The sequence below is a fragment of the Danio rerio genome, chromosome 13 (genome assembly GCF_049306965.1).
Source record: "Danio rerio strain Tuebingen ecotype United States chromosome 13, GRCz12tu, whole genome shotgun sequence".
In the NCBI taxonomy this organism is placed as follows: Eukaryota; Metazoa; Chordata; class Actinopteri; order Cypriniformes; family Danionidae; genus Danio; species Danio rerio.
Genome location: NC_133188.1, coordinates 32,792,030 through 32,814,434, shown reverse-complemented (window position 1 = coordinate 32,814,434; position 22,405 = coordinate 32,792,030). Strand labels below are relative to the sequence as shown.

Below are 22,405 nucleotides of genomic sequence, written 5' to 3'. Positions count from 1 at the left end.
AAGCTTATTCCTGTCACTGCTACCTTGAATGCTTGAAGACAAATCTCCCGTTTACGGCCGATCAATCTCTGCTTTAAAGGATTTGGAGCTGTCCAGCGCGCGGTGGTGCTGAAATTCAATAAGCGCCACTGATTACCACACCATGGTTTTAACACAATAAATATAACATTAAGTGAAGCAAATTATTGCTACTCTATAAATAAAATGCTAATTATAATATATACTAAAATATATGCTATCCTGTAATGATATTTAAGATGTTGCACATTAAAAAAACGCATTTTAAAAATGCGTTTATACACAACTAAATGGATAGTTCACCCAAAAAGGAACATTTACTCACCCTCAAATGGTTCTAAACTTTATAAAAGTTTCTTTATTCTGCTAGATACTAAAAGGTTATTTTGGATAAAAAAAAAGCTGAAACCTGTAACCACAGACTTCTTTAGTAGGAAAAACAATAATGAATGTCAATGGTTACAGGCTTTCAGCTTTTTTAAAGTATGAAGGTTTTTAAAGTGAAGAGAGGGGCAATGATGAAAGAAAATGTCATTTTTGGGTGAAGTATCCCTTAAAGTATGTAATCTTAATCATAAAAAGCATTTGATAAGACACTAAACTCGTTAATACTTGCGCGGCTTAGTTACTACAATTTAGTTCAAATAAGCACTTATAAAGGTAGATCACGCTGTATGTGGGACACTTTTCTTTTTCTTTTTCTTCCCCCTTTGCTTTCCAACTGAAATCTAAATCATTGTGAAAACACAATCGGAGAATAATACAGCTAACCTATCTGTAAAAATAGTTTTTAGCATAACTGTCCAAAGTGTTTCTTAAAACAAATGATCGCGTATGGCGTTTCAAAACAAACAACGGCAATCAATAAGTTCTCATTCAGCCGGTGAGGTCTTACTGAGCACCACTTGCAGACACCTTCCTCACAGTCAGCATATCTGTCGAGCTCAATGACTTAAGGTTTGTGGTCCTAAGCAGTTACAGAAGCTCGCTCAATATCTGAAAGTTATAAAGCAAGGCTTGGCGTTACTGGGTAGGAGCTTGACGTGTTAAATGAGCATAAAAGACCCAGCTGGTTGGGGGAACCACTTGAGGGGCCAGCAAACAGTGCATCACATCCTTGGGAAAAAAGAGAGGAGTGATTCCAATGGAATCAACATGTAAGCGCATCTGCATTGGGTGGCATCAATAAGAAGACGGCTGAGGGGAAATGATGACACTGCGCTACAGGTGAATTCATCCATTGACGCTCATTCAGGCTCCGCGCGTCCAGCCACAATGACAGCGTGAAGAAGGAGGGAAAGCGAGAAGGCTATTTTTTGACCTGACTGTGAGTTTTTGACCCGAATACGATGAAACAACACTGCGTGGCAGCAGTCGCGAGAGAGGAAATGCACGCGCAAAGAAGGACTGCAAGGTAAAGCAGGAAAAGTTGCTCTGCGCGCCGAGGCTTCACTATTCAGTGAGTGCTGGGCAACCCGGTGCGCGCAGACTTTCTCGGGGAGAGAAGCACAGCGTAGAAGCGAGTTAAGAGCATTTTTCCTGAAGCGACCAAAGTGTGTGGATCATGGCTACGGAGGAATCAGGTGGCTTGGCGCAAACCGCCGCCGTTAAACTTTCGGAGATGGGGGAAAGAACTAAACAGTTAGGAAATGCGATCCAGGACCCCGAGCGACAAAGAAGGATTATTCTAGTCATTGTGTGCGTGGCACTTCTGCTAGACAATATGCTTTACATGGTCATCGTGCCAATTGTGCCCGACTACTTAGCGCACTTAGAGAGCGAATCGGAGCAGGCGCATGTAAAAGGTAATTCCTCAATTAACATCACGCAAAACGAGAACTTTGACCTGCAGATCGGCGTGCTTTTCGCTTCAAAAGCCATTTTGCAGCTCCTTGTCAATCCTTTGACTGGAACTTTCATAGACCGAGTCGGCTACGACATCCCACTTTTAATTGGACTCAGTATCATGTTCGTCTCAACGTGCATTTTTGCCTTCGCCGAGAACTACGCGACCCTGTTCATGGCGCGCAGTCTGCAAGGGCTCGGCTCGGCGTTCGCAGACACTTCAGGAATTGCCATGATCGCGGACAAGTACGCGGAGGAGTCGGAGAGGAGTCGCGCGCTGGGCATTGCCCTCGCCTTCATCTCCTTCGGAAGCCTGGCGGCTCCCCCGTTTGGAGGGGTACTGTATGAGTTCGCGGGCAAACGCTTCCCGTTCATTGCGCTCGCATGTGTGTGTTTGGCAGACGGTATACTATGCCTGACTGTGCTCAAGCCCTTTTCCAGTAGGACTAGAGAGAACATGCCGGTCGGCACCCCAATTTACAAACTAATGATCGACCCGTACATAGCGGTCGTGGCAGGAGCTTTGACCACATGTAACATTCCCCTTGCTTTTCTGGAGCCCACCATCGCAAACTGGATGGAAGAGACCATGAATGCATCCCAATGGCAGATCGGGATCACCTGGCTGCCAGCCTTCTTCCCTCACATATTAGGCGTTTATCTCACTGTCAAGCTGGCAGCAAAGTATCCACACTTGCAGTGGTTTTATGGTGCACTTGGCATGGTCATCATTGGTGCCAGCTCGTGCATTGTGCCGGCTTGCAAAAACTTTGAGCAGCTGATAATCCCCCTGTGTGGCGTTTGCTTCGGCATTGCACTGGTAGACACAGCTTTATTACCCACACTCGCTTTTCTAGTAGACGTCCGCCACGTGTCTGTGTATGGTAGTGTATACGCTATTGCAGACATCTCCTACTGTGTTGCCTACGCGCTGGGCCCGATCGTGGCCGGTAAAATAGTGCACGACCTCGGTTTTGTGCAGCTCAATCTGGGCATGGGTCTGGCGAACGTACTTTACGCACCAGCCCTGCTACTGCTGCGCAACGTGAGCTTAATGAAACCATCCCATTCCGAGAGAAACATGCTACTGGAGGAGGGAGCCACAGGTCTGTACGACACGATTAGAATGGAAGAACGCCAAAGAAAGAAGCACGGCTACAGTTCGTCCGGTAACTGCGTGCCGATCGACGAGAACGGGACATTTGCTGGACAATCAAAGTCATTCTCTGAAGAAGAGACGTCCGAGCCAGAATACATATAGTCTGAGTTGTCTGTCCCTGATACAATCCTGTTTAAAAGAAAACCTCTGCTGAATATAAATGTTTTTCATTCACTCATTTACATGTTACTCATTCTCCCGAGGAAAAACCTGCTGGTGAACGGCTTACAATCATACAATGATTTATTCAATTTACTCAAATGATGAGATCAATATTTTTTTTCCTCCAATACAAAAAAAATGCAAAATATTTATTTAATTGTATAGTATTCCGCTGTATTAAGTTGTATTCAGGGATATAAATATGGTGCAAACATATTAAATATGAAGATGCGTGTGTACGTATTAAATGGGCCTTCGTTCAAGTTATTCCGCCGATTTTGTGCTGTTACAACTAATATGCAAAATGTCACCTGACACCTTCATAGGAAAAAAAAGATGGAACTGGTGTGAATCCTGCCTTCTCAGTGTCTGTTTCGAGTATTAAATGTTTAGGGTGTGTTTCTGGAATGCATTGCTGTATATTACGAATTATAATGGTGTACATATGTGCATATCAAATGTACATAATTAAAGAAAACTGTGAGATGCCTTGTGCGCAATGTGACTTTTTTCCCAAAAACATACACATTCACCTATTTACAATAATAAAAAAATAATTTAATTTACATTATCTCACATACTCACTATGATTAATTATTGACAGTTAAGACAGAAACGAATATTGACCGTAAATAAATATAAGATACAATATCGCATTCATTTAATGAAAAGCAATAACGCGCAGCAAATGAAAAAAAAAACTAAATTATTACATATTAGTAAAAAAAAAAACTTTATTATAAATATAGCTCTTCATGCTTGTGCATTTATATGAAAAAAACACAACATCCTTGTTGCGTAATTTATATAGTAAATGTATATTCAACTCCACAGAAAGGATCACGAATATAAAACAATTAACAAAAATAACTATTTATGCCAAACAGCTGCAAATCGAATATATTTATTTAAAAGAAAAGGAACCAGTTGTTTATTATTCAGTATGGTCTATAATAAACCATTCCGCGTTTCGTTTTAATTAAATTATCGAGCGCGCTTCTTTACGGACATTTCTTCTTCTTCTTCTTGGAGATGTAAAAGTGTGCTCATAAATTTTGCTCAAGGACTCAAGTTAAAGTGAGTATGAGGTGGGCTGGCAGATGCGGATTCGAGCGAATAGAGTTTAGAGGGAGGAGTCTGGGAAAGGTAGCGCTTCTTCAGCATCCTTCAGCATCTTTCCTGAGGAGCATCCGAAGCTCCTGAGCTCAATGAATGGGACGCAAGTATGCCGCCTGAAACAAGTTAGCAGAAATTATTAACGGCACGTCGGGATTATGAATCTGGATAAACCCTTTGAGACATCTGTTGACTCGACAGAGGGTATGACATTTTGGTGAGTACTTTTTAACAATATACTTTAAAGAATTTAACGTGAAAAGTGTTTATTATTACCTATATGCCTAGAGCTTCATTTTTGAGTGAGGAGTTTAAAAGACTTTTTTTTTATTTAAATACAAGAATTAATTATATCAAAAATTTATATTCATTTAAAAAACTCAACATTTATTTTTTAAGCTTGCTCCTTGTCTGTGGTTGATGAAGAAATCAAAATAGCACTGTTTATTATAAGAATAATTATATTTCTAAAACGAAATTGATTAAATCTATTTCCAGTGGACTCTTCCTCTCTCATACCTGTCTTTCTGCTTCAGAGGGAACTGGGAAAAACTGTTAGTGAGTTTTCATCTTTCTTGACTGAACTCTTCAACTTTGAGGATGCCAGTTTCAAAAAGGGAACAATCAAAGGACACGGGAGATCCATGTGTAAGCAAAACCCATTTTGCATGTAAAATGTGACTAAAATTTATTGCGTTTCTAACATTACTGTTTACCTACATTATTACAAGTTGTCATATAAGTCCACATGTTGATCATGTTTTATCTGTGAAATTATCACCGAAATTCTGTTGTTGTACAGGAAAAACAGGGGGGAAAAATCTTTAAACATAACACTTGGGATAAATTGAAGCATATAAAATTATCAAAACCAAAGCTAATTAGGCAAGTGACTCATTATCATATGATTAATTAAGACGTGCTTGTTAAAGGGATAGTTCACCCTAAAATGAACATTATTAATTAATTATAAATCAAATTATGATAATGAATTTTTTACAGTAACATGCAGTTACACTGCAAAAAAATCTGACTGATTAGTTATAACAACATATGTTTTTATAATTATCAGTGACTTTATTTGTCAAATCAGTTATTTTTATTTTTTTTTACCATATGATCTGTTTTAAGTCAGTTTAGTTTAATTGATTTATTTATTCATGACATGGATAACAAGATGGGCAAACTGGACAATGCATTTGCATTTGTTGTAGCGTTATAGCACACTTGCTAATTTTCAACATCTGTCCAAGGGGGGCTTGTTTTTTCATGCTTACATCAATGCATAACTATAGCACGTATACACACAAGTATAAGTAAATAAATTGGAGCATAAAAAATTATAAAGACCCTATCAAGATTAATTAGAAAAGAGACTCATTACCATTTGGTTAAACACTACAAGACCCATAACATAAATGCCTTTTAATGAAATTGTTTATCATTTATCTCCTTTTACTTGTTTTAGAATAATTTGCCTTTTTTTCATCCATCTGTTGAACACAAAAGAAGATATTTTGAAGAATGCTAAAAAGCTGTCATCCTTATATATATTTTTTTTCTATCATGGGTCAATGTTAACAGTTTTGAGCTTTCTTCATAATGTCTAATTTCATATTGAACGAAGGAAAAAAAACTTTGAACAGTTTAGAACCACTTGAGGTTGAGTAAATAGTGAGTGCAATTAAATTTTTGGGGTGAACTATCACTTTAAGCGATAATGAGTGAAAGATTTTTAATAAATATCTGATGTTAATGTGGATTTAGGCTCTCCCGAAGCTCCCCATTCCCCCCTTGAAGCAAACACTGGACATGTACCTGACATGCATGGGTCACCTCGTCCCAGAGGACCAGTTCAGAAAGACCAAGGCCGTTGTAGAGAAATTTGGAGCACCTGGTGGAGTGGGGGAAACCCTTCAGAAAAAGTTACTGGAGAGAAGTGAACAAAAGGCCAATTGGGTAAGTACTCTAGCTACAAAAAGGGCTGAAACTATCGGTTTAATGTTGCATAAAAGTGTTCAAACTCCTGTTTCTGATCATTGTGTTAGGTGTATGATTATTGGCTTGAAGACATGTATTTGAACAACAGGTTAGCACTACCTGTCAACTCCAGTCCTGTTATGGTCTTTCACAAGCAGAACTTCAAGGGTCAAAGTGATGTCCTCAGGTATGAGAGTCTAGAGAAACAGCAAGGGCAATATTTACTCAAAGCTCACAGGTTCACTGATAGCAATTTATTAAAATGCAGATATCGACGAAGATTAATTAATGATACAGTGCAGTGAATGCGCTGGGGCTGAGCCAAACTGTATGGTCTGTAAATCACATGATTTTGTCCATATGACAGTGCAGTTGAGTAGGTCATTAACTAAAAATAGATTTCTCCATCAGCAGTTTAATCTAGAGATTAGGAAACATATGAACAAAGAGTCCTCCCACGCTGCAAAAATATATCCGTTCATTTGTAATTGCCTGTAGCTTATGATTTATGGGTGTTTTTTATTCATTCTCTGTTTGTGCTTTGAATTTAATTATGGGACCTTGGTATTGGCTCCATCAACATTTATTGATGAAAATTTTACTAAACACTTTAACAAAGTGAATTGTGTATAATATTTATTTATTATATATATAAATAAAACACTAGCTGCTCATTATCCAGTTTTTGGATCATAAATACAAGACCAACCCAGGCAAAAAATGATTTTGAACAACAAAAAATATTAATAAAAGTAATTATTTTAAACTTTAACATTACAAGTGGTCAGAGTAAGTCAGTTTTGATTTAGTCTCTTTAGAGACGTTGGTATTAGTCCTTGATTAGTTGTGCTAATTAAAACAAAGGAATTGCGTTCCTACAGTAAATGTGAATGTGCAATATTTCATTGTAACTTAATTATATTCCATAAAGATGCATCCAATTGATCGAAAATGACAGCATTTAAGATTTAAAAAGGATTTCCAAATAAATGTTTTTTAAAACACTATTCATCAAGGTTTCCTGAAAATATCAAGCTGTTTTTAACACTGATGGTAAAAGGGGTTCTTAAAATATTAATAAAAATGTTTCTTGTAAAACAAACTATAATATTGAGAATCATTTCTGAAGGATTGGGTGTCACTGAAGACTGGAGTACTGATGCTGAAAAGGCAGTGTTGCCATCACAAGAATAAATTACATTTTAGTGCATATCAAATTAAAACTGTGATTTAAAAACTATATTAATGTCACAATTTGATTTTGGTGATTATAAGAGAATTCATCTAAAATAAATAAAAACAGTAGATCTTTTTTAACTCTTGAACATGTTTTCATTTTTTTCAACAGATTTGCTGCTAATCTCATTTCTGGTGTATTAGAGTATAAAGCTCTAATTGATGGGTAAGGTAATACTTTATGTTATATTTTATGTTCATATCAAGTTCTATTATAGTAAAAACGGATGTTTTCCTGCAGACGTGCTCTCCCTGTAGAGCATGCTCGTGGGCAGTTGGCCGGGACGCCCCTGTGTATGGATCAGTACAACAAGGTCTTCACGTCCTACAGGCTGCCAGGAACAAAAACAGACACTTTAGTGGCTCAGAAGAGCACAGTTATGCCTGAACCCGAACATATAATAGTGGCATGTAAGAATCAGGTAAATATTACTTCATTTGAACTGAAAACCTATACATTGTTTTGGTTTTATATTGCTGAGTCAAAAATGACACGACCCATTTTGGTGTCTGCTTCAAGTTACTGTACATTTACAAAAGTGATCCTATTTACATAGAAAGGATATTTAATGCAAGTTGTAATGTCTCAGAGCAATGTTTGTATATATATCTTTACATAAATATTCCAATCTTATTAAAACTCTGCTGACAAATGGGTAAAACTTTGTGGTTTGTGGAAAAGTAGCAACATATTAAATAATAAAATAAAACGGCAACTGATTTGTATTTTGAGGCTGCACAGTGATCTTTTTAATATTTTTTTTTAAAAATCATCAAATAATTTGGCTAATATTTTTTATATATAAAATGTGCTACACTATAATGACATTTATACTGTAAAATACAGTAAAAATGCATGATAGTCGTTTTTTGGTCAGGAAAAAAAATTGAATATATTGAAACATAAATATCCCATTTTTATTGTTTGATACTAGTCTGTTATGCTCAGTAAAGACACAGATTTGGTGCTGTTTTCTGTCTTAAATCCTGTATCTGTTTGCAGTTTTTTGTTCTAGACGTGATGGTAAACTTTCGCCGGCTGAATGAAAAAGACCTTTACACTCAGCTGGAGCGAATCAGAAAGATGGCAGACATCGAAGAGGAGCGTCAGCCTCCAATCGGCCTGCTCACATCAGATGGCAGAACACAGTGGGCCGAGGCTCGCAACATACTGATCAAAGGTCAGACATCATTTATTCCTCAACTCACACAACTTATTTCTCTGCCCAGACCTGCAATTTAACAACCAAATACTAAGAAACAAAACAACACGAGTTTCTCTGAAAAAACAACTCAAAATCCCCCTGATAAAAGCAGAAGTTCTTTACAGGTTAATGGAACTGACATCCACAAAATGTAATGCTTCTCGATGGGGTGCAGATTCTACCAACAGGGACTCTCTGGACATGATTGAGCGCTGTTTGTGTCTGGTGTGTTTGGATGAGGAAACTGCCACTGAACTGAATGACAGCAACAGAGCTTTGCTAATGCTTCATGGAGGAGGAACGGACAAAAACGGGGGCAACCGATGGTACGACAAACCCATGCAGGTACAAAAAGCCACAAATGAATTTATATTCCATTGATCATGTGATTAGATCAATTGTAAAATTCAATTATGATAATGTTAATTTTTTGTACAATAACATGTAGTTACACACTGTAGAAAAGAATCTGAGTTATCAGTTATTTTATCTGTCATATGAGCTGTTTTAAGTCAGTTTAATTTAATTTATTTATGACATGGACTTACAATTACATTGGACAAACCATATATTTTAGTTTAAATGCTACTTTTCAACATCTGACCAAGTGAGGCTTGTTTAAAAAAAAAAACAAACAAACAAAGAATACATATATAAATACATACATGTAATGTAATGTAATCCCATTTATCCTGTATGACCCAAAGCGCTTTACAATCATGAGGGGGGGGGAACACACCACCATCAGTGTGCAGCATTCACTTGGATGATGCGACGGCAGCCACAGGACAACGGCTGCAGTGCGCTCACCACACACCAGCTATTGGTGGATAGTGATAAAGCGAATTCAGTGGATGGGGATGACTAGGAGGGCATGATCGGTATGGGCAGGTGAAGGGAATTTGGCAACGACACTGGGATTACACCCCTACTCTTTAAGAGAAGTGCCATGGGATTTTTAAAGACCACAGAGAGTCAGGACCTTGGTTTAACATCTCATTAAAAAGACATCGCTCCCTGATAGTATAGTGTTTCCTTCACTATACTGGGGCGTTAGGACTCACACAGTCCACAGGTTGAAGGCCCCCTACTGGCCTTACTAACACCACTTCCAACAACAACCTAGTTTTTCCCCATGTGATCTCCCATCCAGACACTGACCAGGCTCAGCCCTGCTTAGCTACAGTGAGGTCTTGGGCTGCATGTATAATATACACACATAAGTACAGCTCTTTACAAAAGCTATAAGGCAGCATGATCAAACAATAAACTAATAATATAGTATACTATGTTAAATTTATGGTCACACATGATGTTATAATAAGTGGTCTTGACTACTGTGTACTTACATTTTAATGATTTACTTACACTATATTTGAACAAACACACCTAACTGTCATACATTTATAGTTACACCATCCATTAACCCATCCATTATAGTTTAACCCACTTTTGAGCCTATGCACCAAACCATTTGCAATACAATATGTACACAAGATATACATTGCATTTTTTAACAAAGCAGTTAATGCATCTTAATGTTAAGGGAAATCTTAAGTTGATTCAACTTAAGGTGGCCTCTTTTTTTAAACATTGCAGTCAATGTATTTACCTAAGAAATTAGTTATTTAAGGTAAATACGTTAGCTAAGGTTAGTTAGTTTCAAAGGTAGTGAATGGTACCTAGATTTGCCAAGTTTATGTAATGACTATAAGTGCATAATATGAGAAACAGTCCTGTAATATAAAGTGTTACCATGATTTCAGTTTGTAATAGGTGCTGATGGATGCTGTGGCGTCGTCTGTGAACACTCTCCTTTTGAGGGAATAGTGCTTGTGCAGTGTTCGGAGTATCTACTGAGATACATGTAAGCCAAATTGCTATTTTATTTATGAAAAACACTTTCAAAGTAACCCAGAATGCATGGTTGGTCTGGAAAATAACCCTAACTTCTGAAAGAATCTGTAATATTGTGTTGTTTTTTCATACTAACACATTATTTCTGTTTTTGCCAAAGAGGCAGAAGGGAGCTCTAATGAGAAGGCTTGAGATTAGATATGTGCTGACATTCAATAATACAATATTATGTATGGTATTGTTATCAAGGGAATGTTTATATATTATTTAACTTCTTAGAATTTAATAATTTTAAGTATATTGTATCGACAGTTTCTTTCTTCTGTTGAACACATAGAAGATATTTTGAAGACTGCTGGAAGCTGGCAGCTGGTGCTCTGCTTGTTAACATGCAAGCAATACACAAAACTGCACAGTCCTAATTGATATTTTACCTATTAAAGTAACTCTTTTAAAAGCTTCAGCAATTATTACAACAAGAAAATCTGATAACATCAAAAATCTTCTCAAAACATAGCCACACAGACTGAAAAAAAACCCAGTAAAGATGTATTGTGATGAACTGTAAGGCTGTTTCTCTCTCAGGAGAGGAAGCCCTTCTAAGCTGGTGAGAGCAGCCAGCATGAGTGAACTTCCAGCCCCCAGACGACTGCGCTGGAAATGCTCTCCAGACATCCAAACCTTCCTCTCAGCCTCAGCAGACAGATTACAGAAGTGAGTCAACACAAGAGACAGGTAGCAGAATTCTGTACACTGAAAACTATATCTGTATTAATTGCTGTCTTCATGATACACTGGTGTTTTCTGTTCTCTATTGATCTCTGCTTTGACCACTTTAAATGCTGGAATTTTAACTCTGTTGTTAAACAAAGTGACATAGTATTTTGATGCAATGTTTTGTCTGGGTGGGTCATGTGAACTTCGCTACATAAACAAGATAGTGAGCTGCCAATTCTTTTTTTCTGTTATGGTGGAGATAAGAGTATGATTTTTAAGTGTTTTGAACATCTGACATTCCTCAACATGTCATTGTGATACTTTTCGACAATTAAAGTAGTCGGGGCAGAAATCAAACTCTCATAATGCAATCTGAAAACATACAGCTGGGAAAATAAGTAATGAACATATCACCATCTAAAGCAGGGGTGTCAATTCCTGGAGGGCCGAAGCCCTGCACAGTTTAGTTCCAACCCTGCTCCAACACACTTACCTGTAGATTTCCATCAAGCCTGAAGGACTCAATTAGTTTGATTAGGTGTATTTAATTAGGGTCGGAACTAAAATGTGCAGAGCTGCTGCCCTTTTGGAACAACCAAAAGGTTGACACCTTTTTGACACCTGTGATCTAAAGGGTCTGTTGACTTGAAATTTTCCCTGGTTGTTGGTAACAACCAAAGAAATCAATATTTGCAAAGAAAACAAATCGAATTAGTTTACAAATTAGGTATTGCATAATAAAATGAAATGATGCAGGAAAAAAGTACTGAACACATGAAGAAAGGGAGGTGTAGAAAGGCAGTGAAGGCCAAGACAGCAGCTGAAATCTCGCAGAACTTATTCAGCAAACATCTGCCCTTCCTCATTGTGAATTAATATTAGCTGCTTCATTCCAACATCTACATTGTCAGGATGATGAAGATGAAACCAGGGTGGACATTTTAGCATGACAATGATCCAAAACAAGAAACAACTCTCAAATGCTTTCAGAGAAAGAAAATCAAGCTTTAGAATGGTCCTGCCAATCACCTGACTTAAATCCATTTGAAAATACAAAATAAAGATCAGATTTGATAGACGTGACCCACAGAAGCATCAAGATTATTACACTCTGTTGAAGTCTGTGATAAACTCACACCTGGGCAATTCATGTGACTTCATTCTCCACACAGTATGAGAGAGTCTTTAAGCTGCCATCACCAAAAACGCCTTTTATATAAAGTATTCAATTTCAGTAGTTCAGTACTTTCTCCTTGCCTCATTTCATTGTTATTACCAATAGCTCATAGCACATTTTAAACTCAACATAGTTTTTTTATGTTTGTATTGTTTGGGTTTTTACCAAAATCAGGTTCAATTACAAGTCTACAGCTCTTTTAAAAATATTATTCCCAGGAAAAACATGGTGTTCAATACTTATTTTACCAGCTGTAAATAAATGGAAAACACCCATGAATGCCAACCTATAGGCAACCAAAATATTTATATTTTATAAAGATCCTTTACTTTTGAATTGACATAAAAATTAACAAAGAAATGTTACTTGAACACCAAATCTTCATTGGAATAATTTCTAATGGTGACACTGAAAGTAATGATGTTGAAACTCTGCTTTGTATTCATCGAAATAGATTGCAATATAAAGTATAATTTTTAAGGTAAACTTTAATAACATTTCACAATATCCCTATTTAAATCTTGAAAAATAAGTTTACTATAAATGCTGATATAATAAATAAAAGAAAAGCCAAACTGTTGAACTTTTTAAAATATATCAACTGTTATATTCCACAGACTTGTAAAAAACCTGGACATGAATGTCCACAAATTCACTGGTTATGGCAAAGAGTTCATCAAGAGACAGAAAATGAGCCCTGATGCTTATGTCCAAGTTGCGCTCCAGTTTACATTTTACAGGTCAGTGTTTATAATGTATTAGTGCAGCATACTGAGGTTTACCATAAGTTTAATCTTGTTTTTTTTTTCTTTTTGAGTACAGATGTCATGGACGTCTAGTGCCCACCTATGAAAGTGCATCAATACGCCGCTTTCAAGAGGGACGAGTCGACAACATTCGCTCCTCCACCCCTGAAGCCTTAGCATTTGTCAAAGCTATGGCCAGTGGCTCCAAAATCACTGTATGTCTTTTAGTGTGTAACACCATTCAAACTGCCCAGCCAATGTCAGAACAGCTTGGAAAAGAACAATAACCCTTGTCTTACTTGATTTATTTAGGATGCTGAGAAAATGGAGTTGCTCTGGACTGCCATAAAAGCCCAAACTAATTACACAATTCTAGTAAGTGAAACAGACAGCTGAATTTGAACTACAATTACACAATCTGTCATTTACAGTCAAGAAGGAGTCTGCGATTGTCATATTGCCTGTTCTACAATAAAACATTGCTTTTCCACTCTTTGCAAACAGGCAATCACAGGAATGGCAATAGACAATCACTTGTTGGGGCTGCGAGAGATTGCCAAGGAGCTGAAACTGGAAAAGCCAGAGCTGTTTTCAGATACGACCTACGCAACCAGCATCCACTTCACTCTCTCTACAAGCCAGGTTGACAAATTAAATCATAGAACATAAGTGGATTTGATATTGATAGTGTGCATGCATTTTTCTTTTTAAAGTGCCCCATTACGCTGTTCAAGTTCAAAGTCAAAACATACTTTAATTTTCTCAGAGTACACATTGCAGAGTCACCTCTTTTTTATCGCAGCTGAAAGGGTTTGTTCAAGGATTCAGTTTCTTCAAACCTTGCCCTTACCTGGGAGCTAAAATGCTCTAATCAGATGACTTGATTAGTCTACAGTTTAAAACAGATGTCAAAATGAAAGCTACAGCTTTGGAGGCTTTCGCAGCACTTGTAAACAATGCTCCAATAAGTCAAATTAGCGTCATAAATTGACCAACAGAAAAATGGCAGATATGCACTATTACTCTATATCAGGGGTGACCAACCCTGTTCCTGGAGATTGACCTTCCTGCAGATTTCAGTTGCAACCTATATTAAACGCACCTGCCTTTAATTATCAAGTGCTGTTCAGGTCCTCATTAATTGATTTAGGTGTGTTTGATCAGGGTTTGAGCTAAACTCTCTAGGAAGGTCAATCTCCAGGAACAGGGTTGAGCACCCCTGCTTTACATGATGGTATTGTTTATTTTTTGTAAGCCTAACAGATTAATCAACGCAGTAAATAAGTTATAAGAATGTTAAAACGTTTCAAGTTTTCATTTACTCACTAAGAATGAATAAAAAAAGCCCATATTCAGCTTTGAGGCTGTCTAAATATTTTATATTCATTTATTACTTAAGCCTCCTTTTCACTGCACACGACAAATGACAGTAGTAGTCCGGGAGCTGGAGTTCTGATCATTTCCGTATGCAGAAAATTCGGATCCGAATTTAGTTGCGGATCCATTGAAATGTTTGACCTCCTACAACTAGACTGAATGCGACTGGCCGAACGGATGTGATGTATTAGTGTGGTCCTAGCAGGTTTATGTGCGCGAGATGAGAAATAGCTGTTTTTTTTTTCTTTATTTTTTGCATCAGAAAAAGTCTATATTAAAAAACATTTCTATTCATAAATGAGTAATATATATATATATATATATATACATACATTTTCTTTTTATGTTGTCTCCACATTCCCTCTAAAATATTTAGCGGTCTATGAGTTTCTAGTATTCATTCATTTAACCATAGTGAACACACAGAGATTGACACAATGAAATTGTGCTCCCAGCCCGCTTTTCAAAAGAGGCATTTTGAAGTTACAAATGCTCATCCATCAGCATATCAGCAGATTCAAACAGGACTAACTTTATCTCTGTGAAAAACTGAAAATATAAAAATTAAGTGGCTCAGAAGAAGGTACTCTATGGAGACTACAGTGTTCATTTGTGCACAAAACTACAATCTCTAAAGGCAGGCAGCTGCTTCTCACTCAGGGCTGTTTACGCTGTTGAGGGAGAGATCGCCTTAGACTGTTTTTATTAAGTGTGATAAATAATTAATTTTTACCATTAGAGGCTAACTATAGTCATACACTGTTGCCACACAACTGTGATTAAATCTCTTATAAAAAGATTTTTGCATTATAGGTCCTATTTAAAAAAGACCGTCTTAAATATTTACAATCAAAGACATGTTTTGTGTTGTGAATGGCCTCTAAGAATACCAGTGCATATGTTTCCAGCCAATTGGAATTTAAAGCTTAATGTACATATTATGTACCTAAATCTTTCTTATAAGCAAAAAAATGTTTTTCACAATTTTTTTGAATTTTTGTAATGTTTTTGTAACTGCCAAGCATTCATCTGCAGGAAAGGAAATTGGCACTGATGAGTCTAATAGTGATAGATGATACTGAAAGAATGAACTGATCCAAACCATCTTCTCAAGCATGACATGAGCATCACAACATAACATCAGTTGTAAGGTATAATTAAGATGGTCAGGGCTCCTTGGTGAAATCTAAGCCTGAAACCGTGGTCACATACATGGCGACAACATGAACCAATCTTTTCCATGTCTCAGCTACAACTACAGTGTCAAAGTTAAAAAGATCTGATAGAGGTTTGTGCATGAAGAATGGAATTAATATAGACTAATTTCAGACATCCGTTTATTTTTCTATATCCTCCACTTTGATCTTTAAAACTTTGCAGACTTACAACTACAGTACATCAAATGAAAAAGCATAACGGGGCACTTTAATTATTTTAGTAAAATGTTAGCACTACATCACCAGTCTTTACTCTTCAAAAAACCCACTAGGTTCCTACCACTGAGGAGATGTTCTGCTGCTATGGTCCAGTCGTCCCAAATGGCTACGGAGCCTGCTACAATCCTCAGACGGACCACATCCTCTTCTGCGTGTCCAGCTTCCGTGAATGTGCGGAGACCAGCTCAGATTTGTTTGTGAAGACTCTTGAGGGGTGCCTGAAGGAAATGCAAGATCTGTGCAGAAAATGCAACACTGAAGTTAAACCAGCTGACTCCACACAAAGGATGGAGGGAAACCCTAAGGTAATGAAGAATGGAAGCAAGTCATAAGACGCAGGAATTAGTGTGATTCTAAAAAGAGCTAATTTTGTGAGAAAATTCTAGCCTCAAATATATAGAAAGGCTGATTTATTTAATGCTTGCGCAACATAGTTAAAGTAGGCATTTCCCTTGAGTCTTTAAAAAAATTGCCAAATATAATGATGAACAGTTGTTGCACAGAGATTCTATGAATTTGTAGTCACTTTACAGTGGTAGAGAGTTGATCTAAAAACTGGAATTATTTGGGATTATTTTAGCCAAAAAGAAAGTATGGGGATTTAAAAGGAGCAGATGAAGCTCAGATTCATAGTAGCCTTCCTCAAATTTGTATGGCCATGTGCACACTGTAAAGCTTCAGGAGTCACAACTGCATTACAACATGAGAACGAACATGACTCACTAAAAATTCTTGATTGCCAATTGACATGCTAACCATAGCAATATTCTGGTATCTTGTGTTTTGATATATCTGTTACTTCTGACCAAAGTAATATCACAGATTTTTACAAGATTCACTGTTGAAGTGTTGCCATGTCTTCCGATTATGAGCCAGAGTTATTAAAGAGTAGCTTAGTCAAAAAAAAAGAAAGAAAGAAAGAAAAAAGTACTATTTTCTCACCCTCAAGTGGTTCCAAACCTGTAGGACTTTCTTTTTTCTGTTGTTTTTACAATCACTAAAGACTTGCTCTTATTTGCTTTTATCTAGCAAGTTCTGGCTACCCAAATCTGCCAATACCTTTCCCTGAGATTTCTGCAGCGCACATAAGAGACAGATAACTACATAATATGTTTTAAGTATCTTATTAACTTGTTGTTTTCTTTGGTTATGTACAAATGGCTTATGATGTTTTTAAATGTGACTGTCTACCAGCAGTTTTAAAAGGAAATTTGGCTGTTCAACACAGTTGTCACTCCTGAAAAGTACTGTGGTGTATATAAAACAAGACCAGAAGTTTAAGAGACAACTCAAGTTGAATTTTGTTCGTGCGTGGCCTTACAGTAGGAGTTACTTTCTTCTCTGGAAAACAAAAGACTATTTTGAAGAATGTTTGACTTGTTCAAAACATAACTAAAGGATGACTTTGTACTTGTCACCAGAAAGCAGACTGGGAAATTAAAGTAGCTGCTTGAGCTTAGGGGGAAAAAGGACATTACTGCTGCCTTTGAGATACTGCAGGTGTACTTGTTAAGTATGCATAGAAACAAAATGGCACTGTATATAGCTAAAGCTCTTTACAATCTAAAAGTTTTTTTTATTAGTTATATCAGAGTTGTTATGGATGTCTGTATAGATATGAATGATGAACCTGTGGAACTGGACCAGAAGCTGCTATTTAACTTTATTATTGTTTGTTGTTCTTTTATTAATCAAAGATGTGTCTGTTTAAAAAAAAAAAAAAAATATATATATATATATATATATATATATATATATATATATATATATATATATATATATATATATATATATATATATATATATATATATATATATATATATATATGTGTGAAAGTCTATTTTGGGTTTTGGCCTAGATATAATAACATACAGTATGGTATTTCAGCTTTAAAATATGCATTGTTTTAAGTGTTCTATAAAATACTTTTTCAATGGGCCATATTTTAAAATACACAGTCTGCATAAATGTTTAAAGAACATAACCTAATGCGAATCAGCATGTTGCATGAACAGTGTTATGTGGTTCCAGTCTGTGGGCTTGTCTAATGCAATAATTTCAACAGGGATTGTTGACTTCCAGTGCAATAGCAGAACTTTTGAGGCTAAGGTGAACAGTTTAATTAATGTACAGTGAAAAACTGACTAGCTTTTTTTGTATATGTGACAGTGTGATTATATCAAGTCTGAAAATATCATAGACACGTGTTGCACAGTAGAAAAACAATACTTGATGTCTGTCTAATGTATAGAAATGAAGAATGAGTGAGCTTGTTTTTATAATGTAAAATTATGCAGCTGAACAGTTTTGTTTGTGTGTGTATTATTTGTAAATCATACAGTATGTTCAATTGTGATTGTTATTCTAAATTGTTCAGCGATAGCTACTTGATAAATGTATTTAAGCACTTTATGAGTAAACCAGATGCTATAACTAAAATAGCTTAGATGAAACAGACTAACAAACCACTTAGTTGTTTAAATTGGAAGAAAAAAACAGCCTTAGCTTAAGTGTTAGTAAGAAGTCAATTGTACATCATGACATCATGTTGAGCATGAATACATACAAAAGAGATGAAAGAGCAAATCCATGTGAAAGTGAAGATGTAACAGAATGTATTTTGTTAAACTGGTGGTGGAGTGCTTAAACTGTGATGTCCTTTAAGATCTTTATTTTTCTAAGTTATAGTTTAAAGAAATAAATCTATTTATCAATATAAATGTACTCTATTAATGCCATAAAAGTACTAATTTAAAATGACTTTGTGTGGACTGAGTTTTTCAAACAAGCATCTATAAATACAGCTTTATTTATTCATTTTATCATCACAACACAGATTAGAAAAATATTCTTTATCCTTACTCTACATTTAACATTACAACAATTTATTCCAACTTTAATGGGGAGTGTTGAGTGCATTAAGATTTGACATAATATCAAATATTATTATTCACAGCCAGCTACTGTACAGCTTTTTCTGTTTTATTGTGTTTAATTGTGATAAACCTGAAACTATTTTTAAATATAATCTGATTATTATTATTATTTATTTTATTTTATTTATTATTTTTTTTTAAATTTGAATATTAAGATTATACGAATTTTACTGAAGTAACAATGTGATTTAAAGTAACACTTAAACAGGGAATTTAAGCATTGCTAAATATAAAAACATACTTGCCTGATGCACTATTTCCAGCTTCCTGTTTACATGTTTCAATCCTCCCATTGGTTACTATGGAGAGTGGTGTACACAAAAATGCAGTGTTGACAGCCTTGTATTGTGACATTCGGAGGGATTTGTAATAGTCTGTTATTTATAATTATGCCAACTAATTCAATAGTAACAATAAGGTACGGTCCATACGATTCGTGTGGAATTGTCGATCACAGAACGTTTCGCCTGGACGGCTTACAAGGTAATCTTGTCGAAAGCTTTGTTACATTTTCCCCCAAAAAGTTAGTTTTTAATCACAATAACTGGACTCTGACAGAAACTAAGTGTATTTTGCCTTTCCCCTTCACTTCAGCGGTGCTCAAAGGCGACGGTCACCGGTATGTCCTCGAGAAAACAGATGACTGGAATACAGTTGAGCTCATTGTGAATGGAGAGCGCGTGTATACATGCAACATCACTGACCTTGTATTTGGTAAATTGCGTCAGCATTCGGAAACCTCTGCATTTCTGGGTGATAAGAGATGTGATGATGTCAAACTCATTTGTTCATAGGGGGTGATGGACGCCTTGATCCGCTGTGCCAGGAGGCCATTGACGCGGTGAGGGAGGCGTACTGAACACCGTACCCGTTTCAAATTAAAGTTAGCAATAGCATAGACTTCTATTGCCGAATACTGAACGGTATACACTGTATACCATAAAGGACCGTTTTGGAGGAATAAAAAGCAACTGTAATTATGAGTTTCATTCTCACACAATTTGTGATTCAGAGTTTATATCTTGCAATTCGGATAAATTAGTCATAAATTATTTTATTGTAGAATAAGTTTTAGTATTTTATTTCTCAAGAGATCTGAAATTTTATATCATGCAGTTTTGATCTCATACTGTAAACTAATTTTTTTATGATTCTGTGAAAAAAAAGTCACAGAGAAAGCAATTCAGATTGTATTTCTCACAATTCAAATTTTATTTCACGCCGTTCTGAGAAAAAAAAAATTCTTATTATATTTATCACATTTGCGAAAAAGTCAGAGCTGTATCAAAAAATCTGATGAATTCAGTTATACTGTATACTGATATATCACTTATACGGTAATTCACAATGCTGTGAAAAGATGTTAACCTTATAATTTAGGTAAAAAAGAAAAATATGAATAAGTTACAATTTCGCAATTGCGACAAAAAAGTTTTTGCCCTTGAATGCAAATGAGCTTGTTCTCTCCACCCTCTGTTCGGGCATATCTACTTCAAAAGATAAGGGATACTTGGCATCACACAAAAACATTACGCATTATACTGTACAATTACATTATGCTGTTTGCCAATACTGACACATAGTAATAGGCACTTGTCAATCAATATCGGGGTGTTGATAACAATGTCACGGTGCAGTTGGCCTCAAAATTGCTGGCATTTGGAAAAAGACTTGATGTGTTTATGCCACTCTAGTATGGCTGTGTACAATATGTACTATTCCTACACATTTCTGTTCAAACTGCTTCCCTTTAAACTGTGCCCTCTAGTTGTAAGGTACTATTTCAACCATGTTTAAAATTAAAGTGAGCCAAATAACTAGACAGCATTTTAAAGCATCCATGAAATGAGTACTATCGTAGGGTCCTATGTACATATGAAGGCAGCACACTGTCTGTGAGAAGACTGCTTGTATATGTGCACAGGTATATGACAAATGATATAACCACGCAAACATCCATCGTTTGTCAGTGACACAGTTTATTGCATTATTGCTGAAAAACATCTATCGTTCATCACAATCTATCACAGCGATCTTTTTCTCCCATGAGCAATGTCCTGTTTATAATATACTAAAACCAAATCTATTTTTTTACATTAAATTCCCTATTCCAAGTGTCACATGAATAACCTACCACACAGTATGTGTAAAGTACAGTTTACCGCTATTTAGTTCAGCTAGTGTGAATATCAAGGTTTCACTATGTGTGAGCATCCAGCCACAGAGTGATATAATATAGCATTACCAAATGTTGCTAAATTTCTATAGAAAAGCAGTTTGACTGCATTAAGATTAAACAGAACGATATTGCTTCAGATGTTTGTGCTTATCAGATGGGTTGTGTAATTAATTGCTTTGTAGCTTACGTTTAATTGTTTCCCAGTGTGTATACTAGCATTTCAAAGTTGTCACAGACATGTTGACGTTATGAATGTCCTCGTTCCCACAAGTCTTAAATGTCACTAAAACCCTAAAGTCTAAAATAAAGCATATTTTGTGGAAGCTACAGAGAATATCAGGACTACCACGGAGAATAACGTTACTTGTCTAGATGCCATCTGTCTGATGTCTCAGGATGAAGCCAAGTGTGACAGTTATGGAAGACAATTTGTAAAAAAAAAATAAAAATACTGATTACTTAAAGACAGATAAAGGATTTCTGGTGCAAATCTACAAATAAATCTGAATGAGTACATACAATTCTCTTTGCTGTCTTGTGTTCTATTTATCAATGTAATTGTAATCTTACATACATTGGCAACATGGATATCTCATGAAAATGACCTTATCTAATCAACAGAGCAGTGATACCTGTTCTATCTTAAGGGCTGATTTTCACACCTGACACAACAGCATCAAAAACTCTTGTCCTGGAAAGCCTCGAGGTTAAATGCAGTGTCCAAAAACCTCTTGAGCTCAGCCAGATGTGTGAACTTGTTTCCTGTGGCTGGGGCTGCAGCAGGGTCACGGCCAACATACCTAAAAGTGAGTGTAAATATTTTTACTTTGGTGCATATTATACAGTGGAGATCAAAACTAAAAACACCTGATCTTTCCAAACATAATGTTATAGGTAATTCTTAATTACAAAATCAAAACCTGTACTAACTATATCATTCGTATTGAATTAATGTTTTACAAAATAATAAGCCACTGCATCAAAAATGCTTTATTTTGTGGAAAACATGGTCATTGAAATTAGCAAACAGCAAAGACTCTAGCAACAAGAAATATTACAGCTAACAAGTCTGAAGTTTAGAGTAGACTTAAATGACTTTAGCACATTTGCAGTGGTAGGACACACCATAGATGTATAAATTAGATGTCGCCTACTCTGCTGTTGTCTATTAGAACGAATGCGTCAACAGAGCCGCCATTTTAGTACAGGGTAGCGTTTCTTTGAAATGAATACGGGACCAAGATGCAGAGGAGTTTTT

At 36.2% G+C, this 22,405-nt stretch overlaps 4 protein-coding genes and 1 long non-coding RNA gene across 10 annotated transcripts in view; 3 read left to right on the top strand and 2 right to left on the bottom strand.

The window, feature by feature from the left end:
* The first annotated feature begins 1,267 nt into the window (after positions 1-1,267).
* slc18a3a (solute carrier family 18 member 3a) lies at positions 1,268-3,673 on the top strand. Its single transcript, NM_001077550.1, is given in 1 exon segment — positions 1,268-3,673. A coding segment is annotated over 1 exon segment (1,542 nt). The 5' UTR covers positions 1,268-1,582; the 3' UTR covers positions 3,125-3,673.
* Positions 3,674-4,212: 539 nt separating this feature from the next.
* On the bottom strand, positions 4,213-19,946 carry LOC141377197 (uncharacterized). Of its 2 annotated transcripts, XR_012389338.1 has the most exons (4): positions 19,673-19,946; positions 16,093-16,267; positions 6,401-6,477; positions 4,973-6,229 (listed from the first exon to the last, which is right to left on the bottom strand). It is a non-coding gene; the product is annotated as an uncharacterized lncRNA (long non-coding RNA). The 2 variants fall into 2 exon arrangements; XR_012389337.1 differs by lacking the exon at positions 19,673-19,946 and having other exon boundaries at positions 4,213-6,229; positions 16,093-16,331.
* chata (choline O-acetyltransferase a) lies at positions 4,366-17,740 on the top strand. 5 transcript variants are annotated; one of them, XR_012388396.1, is made up of 15 exons: positions 4,366-4,517; positions 4,837-4,948; positions 6,068-6,259; positions 6,349-6,467; positions 7,629-7,682; positions 7,758-7,938; positions 8,520-8,697; positions 8,897-9,066; positions 10,488-10,588; positions 11,164-11,313; positions 13,090-13,212; positions 13,295-13,433; positions 13,531-13,593; positions 13,723-13,860; positions 16,085-16,213. XR_012388396.1 is itself a non-coding variant. In XM_005156729.6 (15 exons), the coding sequence occupies exons 2-15, from the start codon at positions 4,901-4,903 to the stop codon at positions 16,361-16,363; spliced, it is 1,914 nt and encodes a 637-aa protein (XP_005156786.1). In that variant the 5' UTR covers positions 4,366-4,517; positions 4,837-4,900; the 3' UTR covers positions 16,364-17,740.
* On the top strand, positions 19,274-21,590 carry zgc:153142. Its single transcript, NM_001077339.1, is given in 3 exon segments — positions 19,274-19,451; positions 19,563-19,682; positions 19,763-21,590. Coding segments are annotated over 3 exon segments (279 nt in total). The 5' UTR covers positions 19,274-19,357; the 3' UTR covers positions 19,828-21,590.
* The window catches only part of ogdhl (oxoglutarate dehydrogenase L), a 51,391-nt gene continuing 49,916 nt past the window's right edge, over positions 20,931-22,405 (bottom strand). Inside the window, exon 23 of the mRNA XM_682523.8 lies at positions 20,931-21,947. Within this exon, the coding sequence (XP_687615.2) occupies positions 21,824-21,947 (124 nt within the window). The 3' untranslated portion in view covers positions 20,931-21,823. The remainder of the gene's footprint in view (positions 21,948-22,405) is intronic.

Bases quoted from the DNA above. Each gene is read 5' to 3' on its own strand.
- chata (XM_005156729.6), top strand. From the start codon at position 4,901: ATGCCAGTTTCAAAAAGGGAACAATCAAAGGACACGGGAGATCCATGT. The intron at 4,949-6,067 runs GTAAGCAAAACC...ATGTGGATTTAG, and splicing joins AGGACACGGGAGATCCATGT to GCTCTCCCGAAGCTCCCCAT. The intron at 6,260-6,348 runs GTAAGTACTCTA...TCATTGTGTTAG, and splicing joins GTGAACAAAAGGCCAATTGG to GTGTATGATTATTGGCTTGA.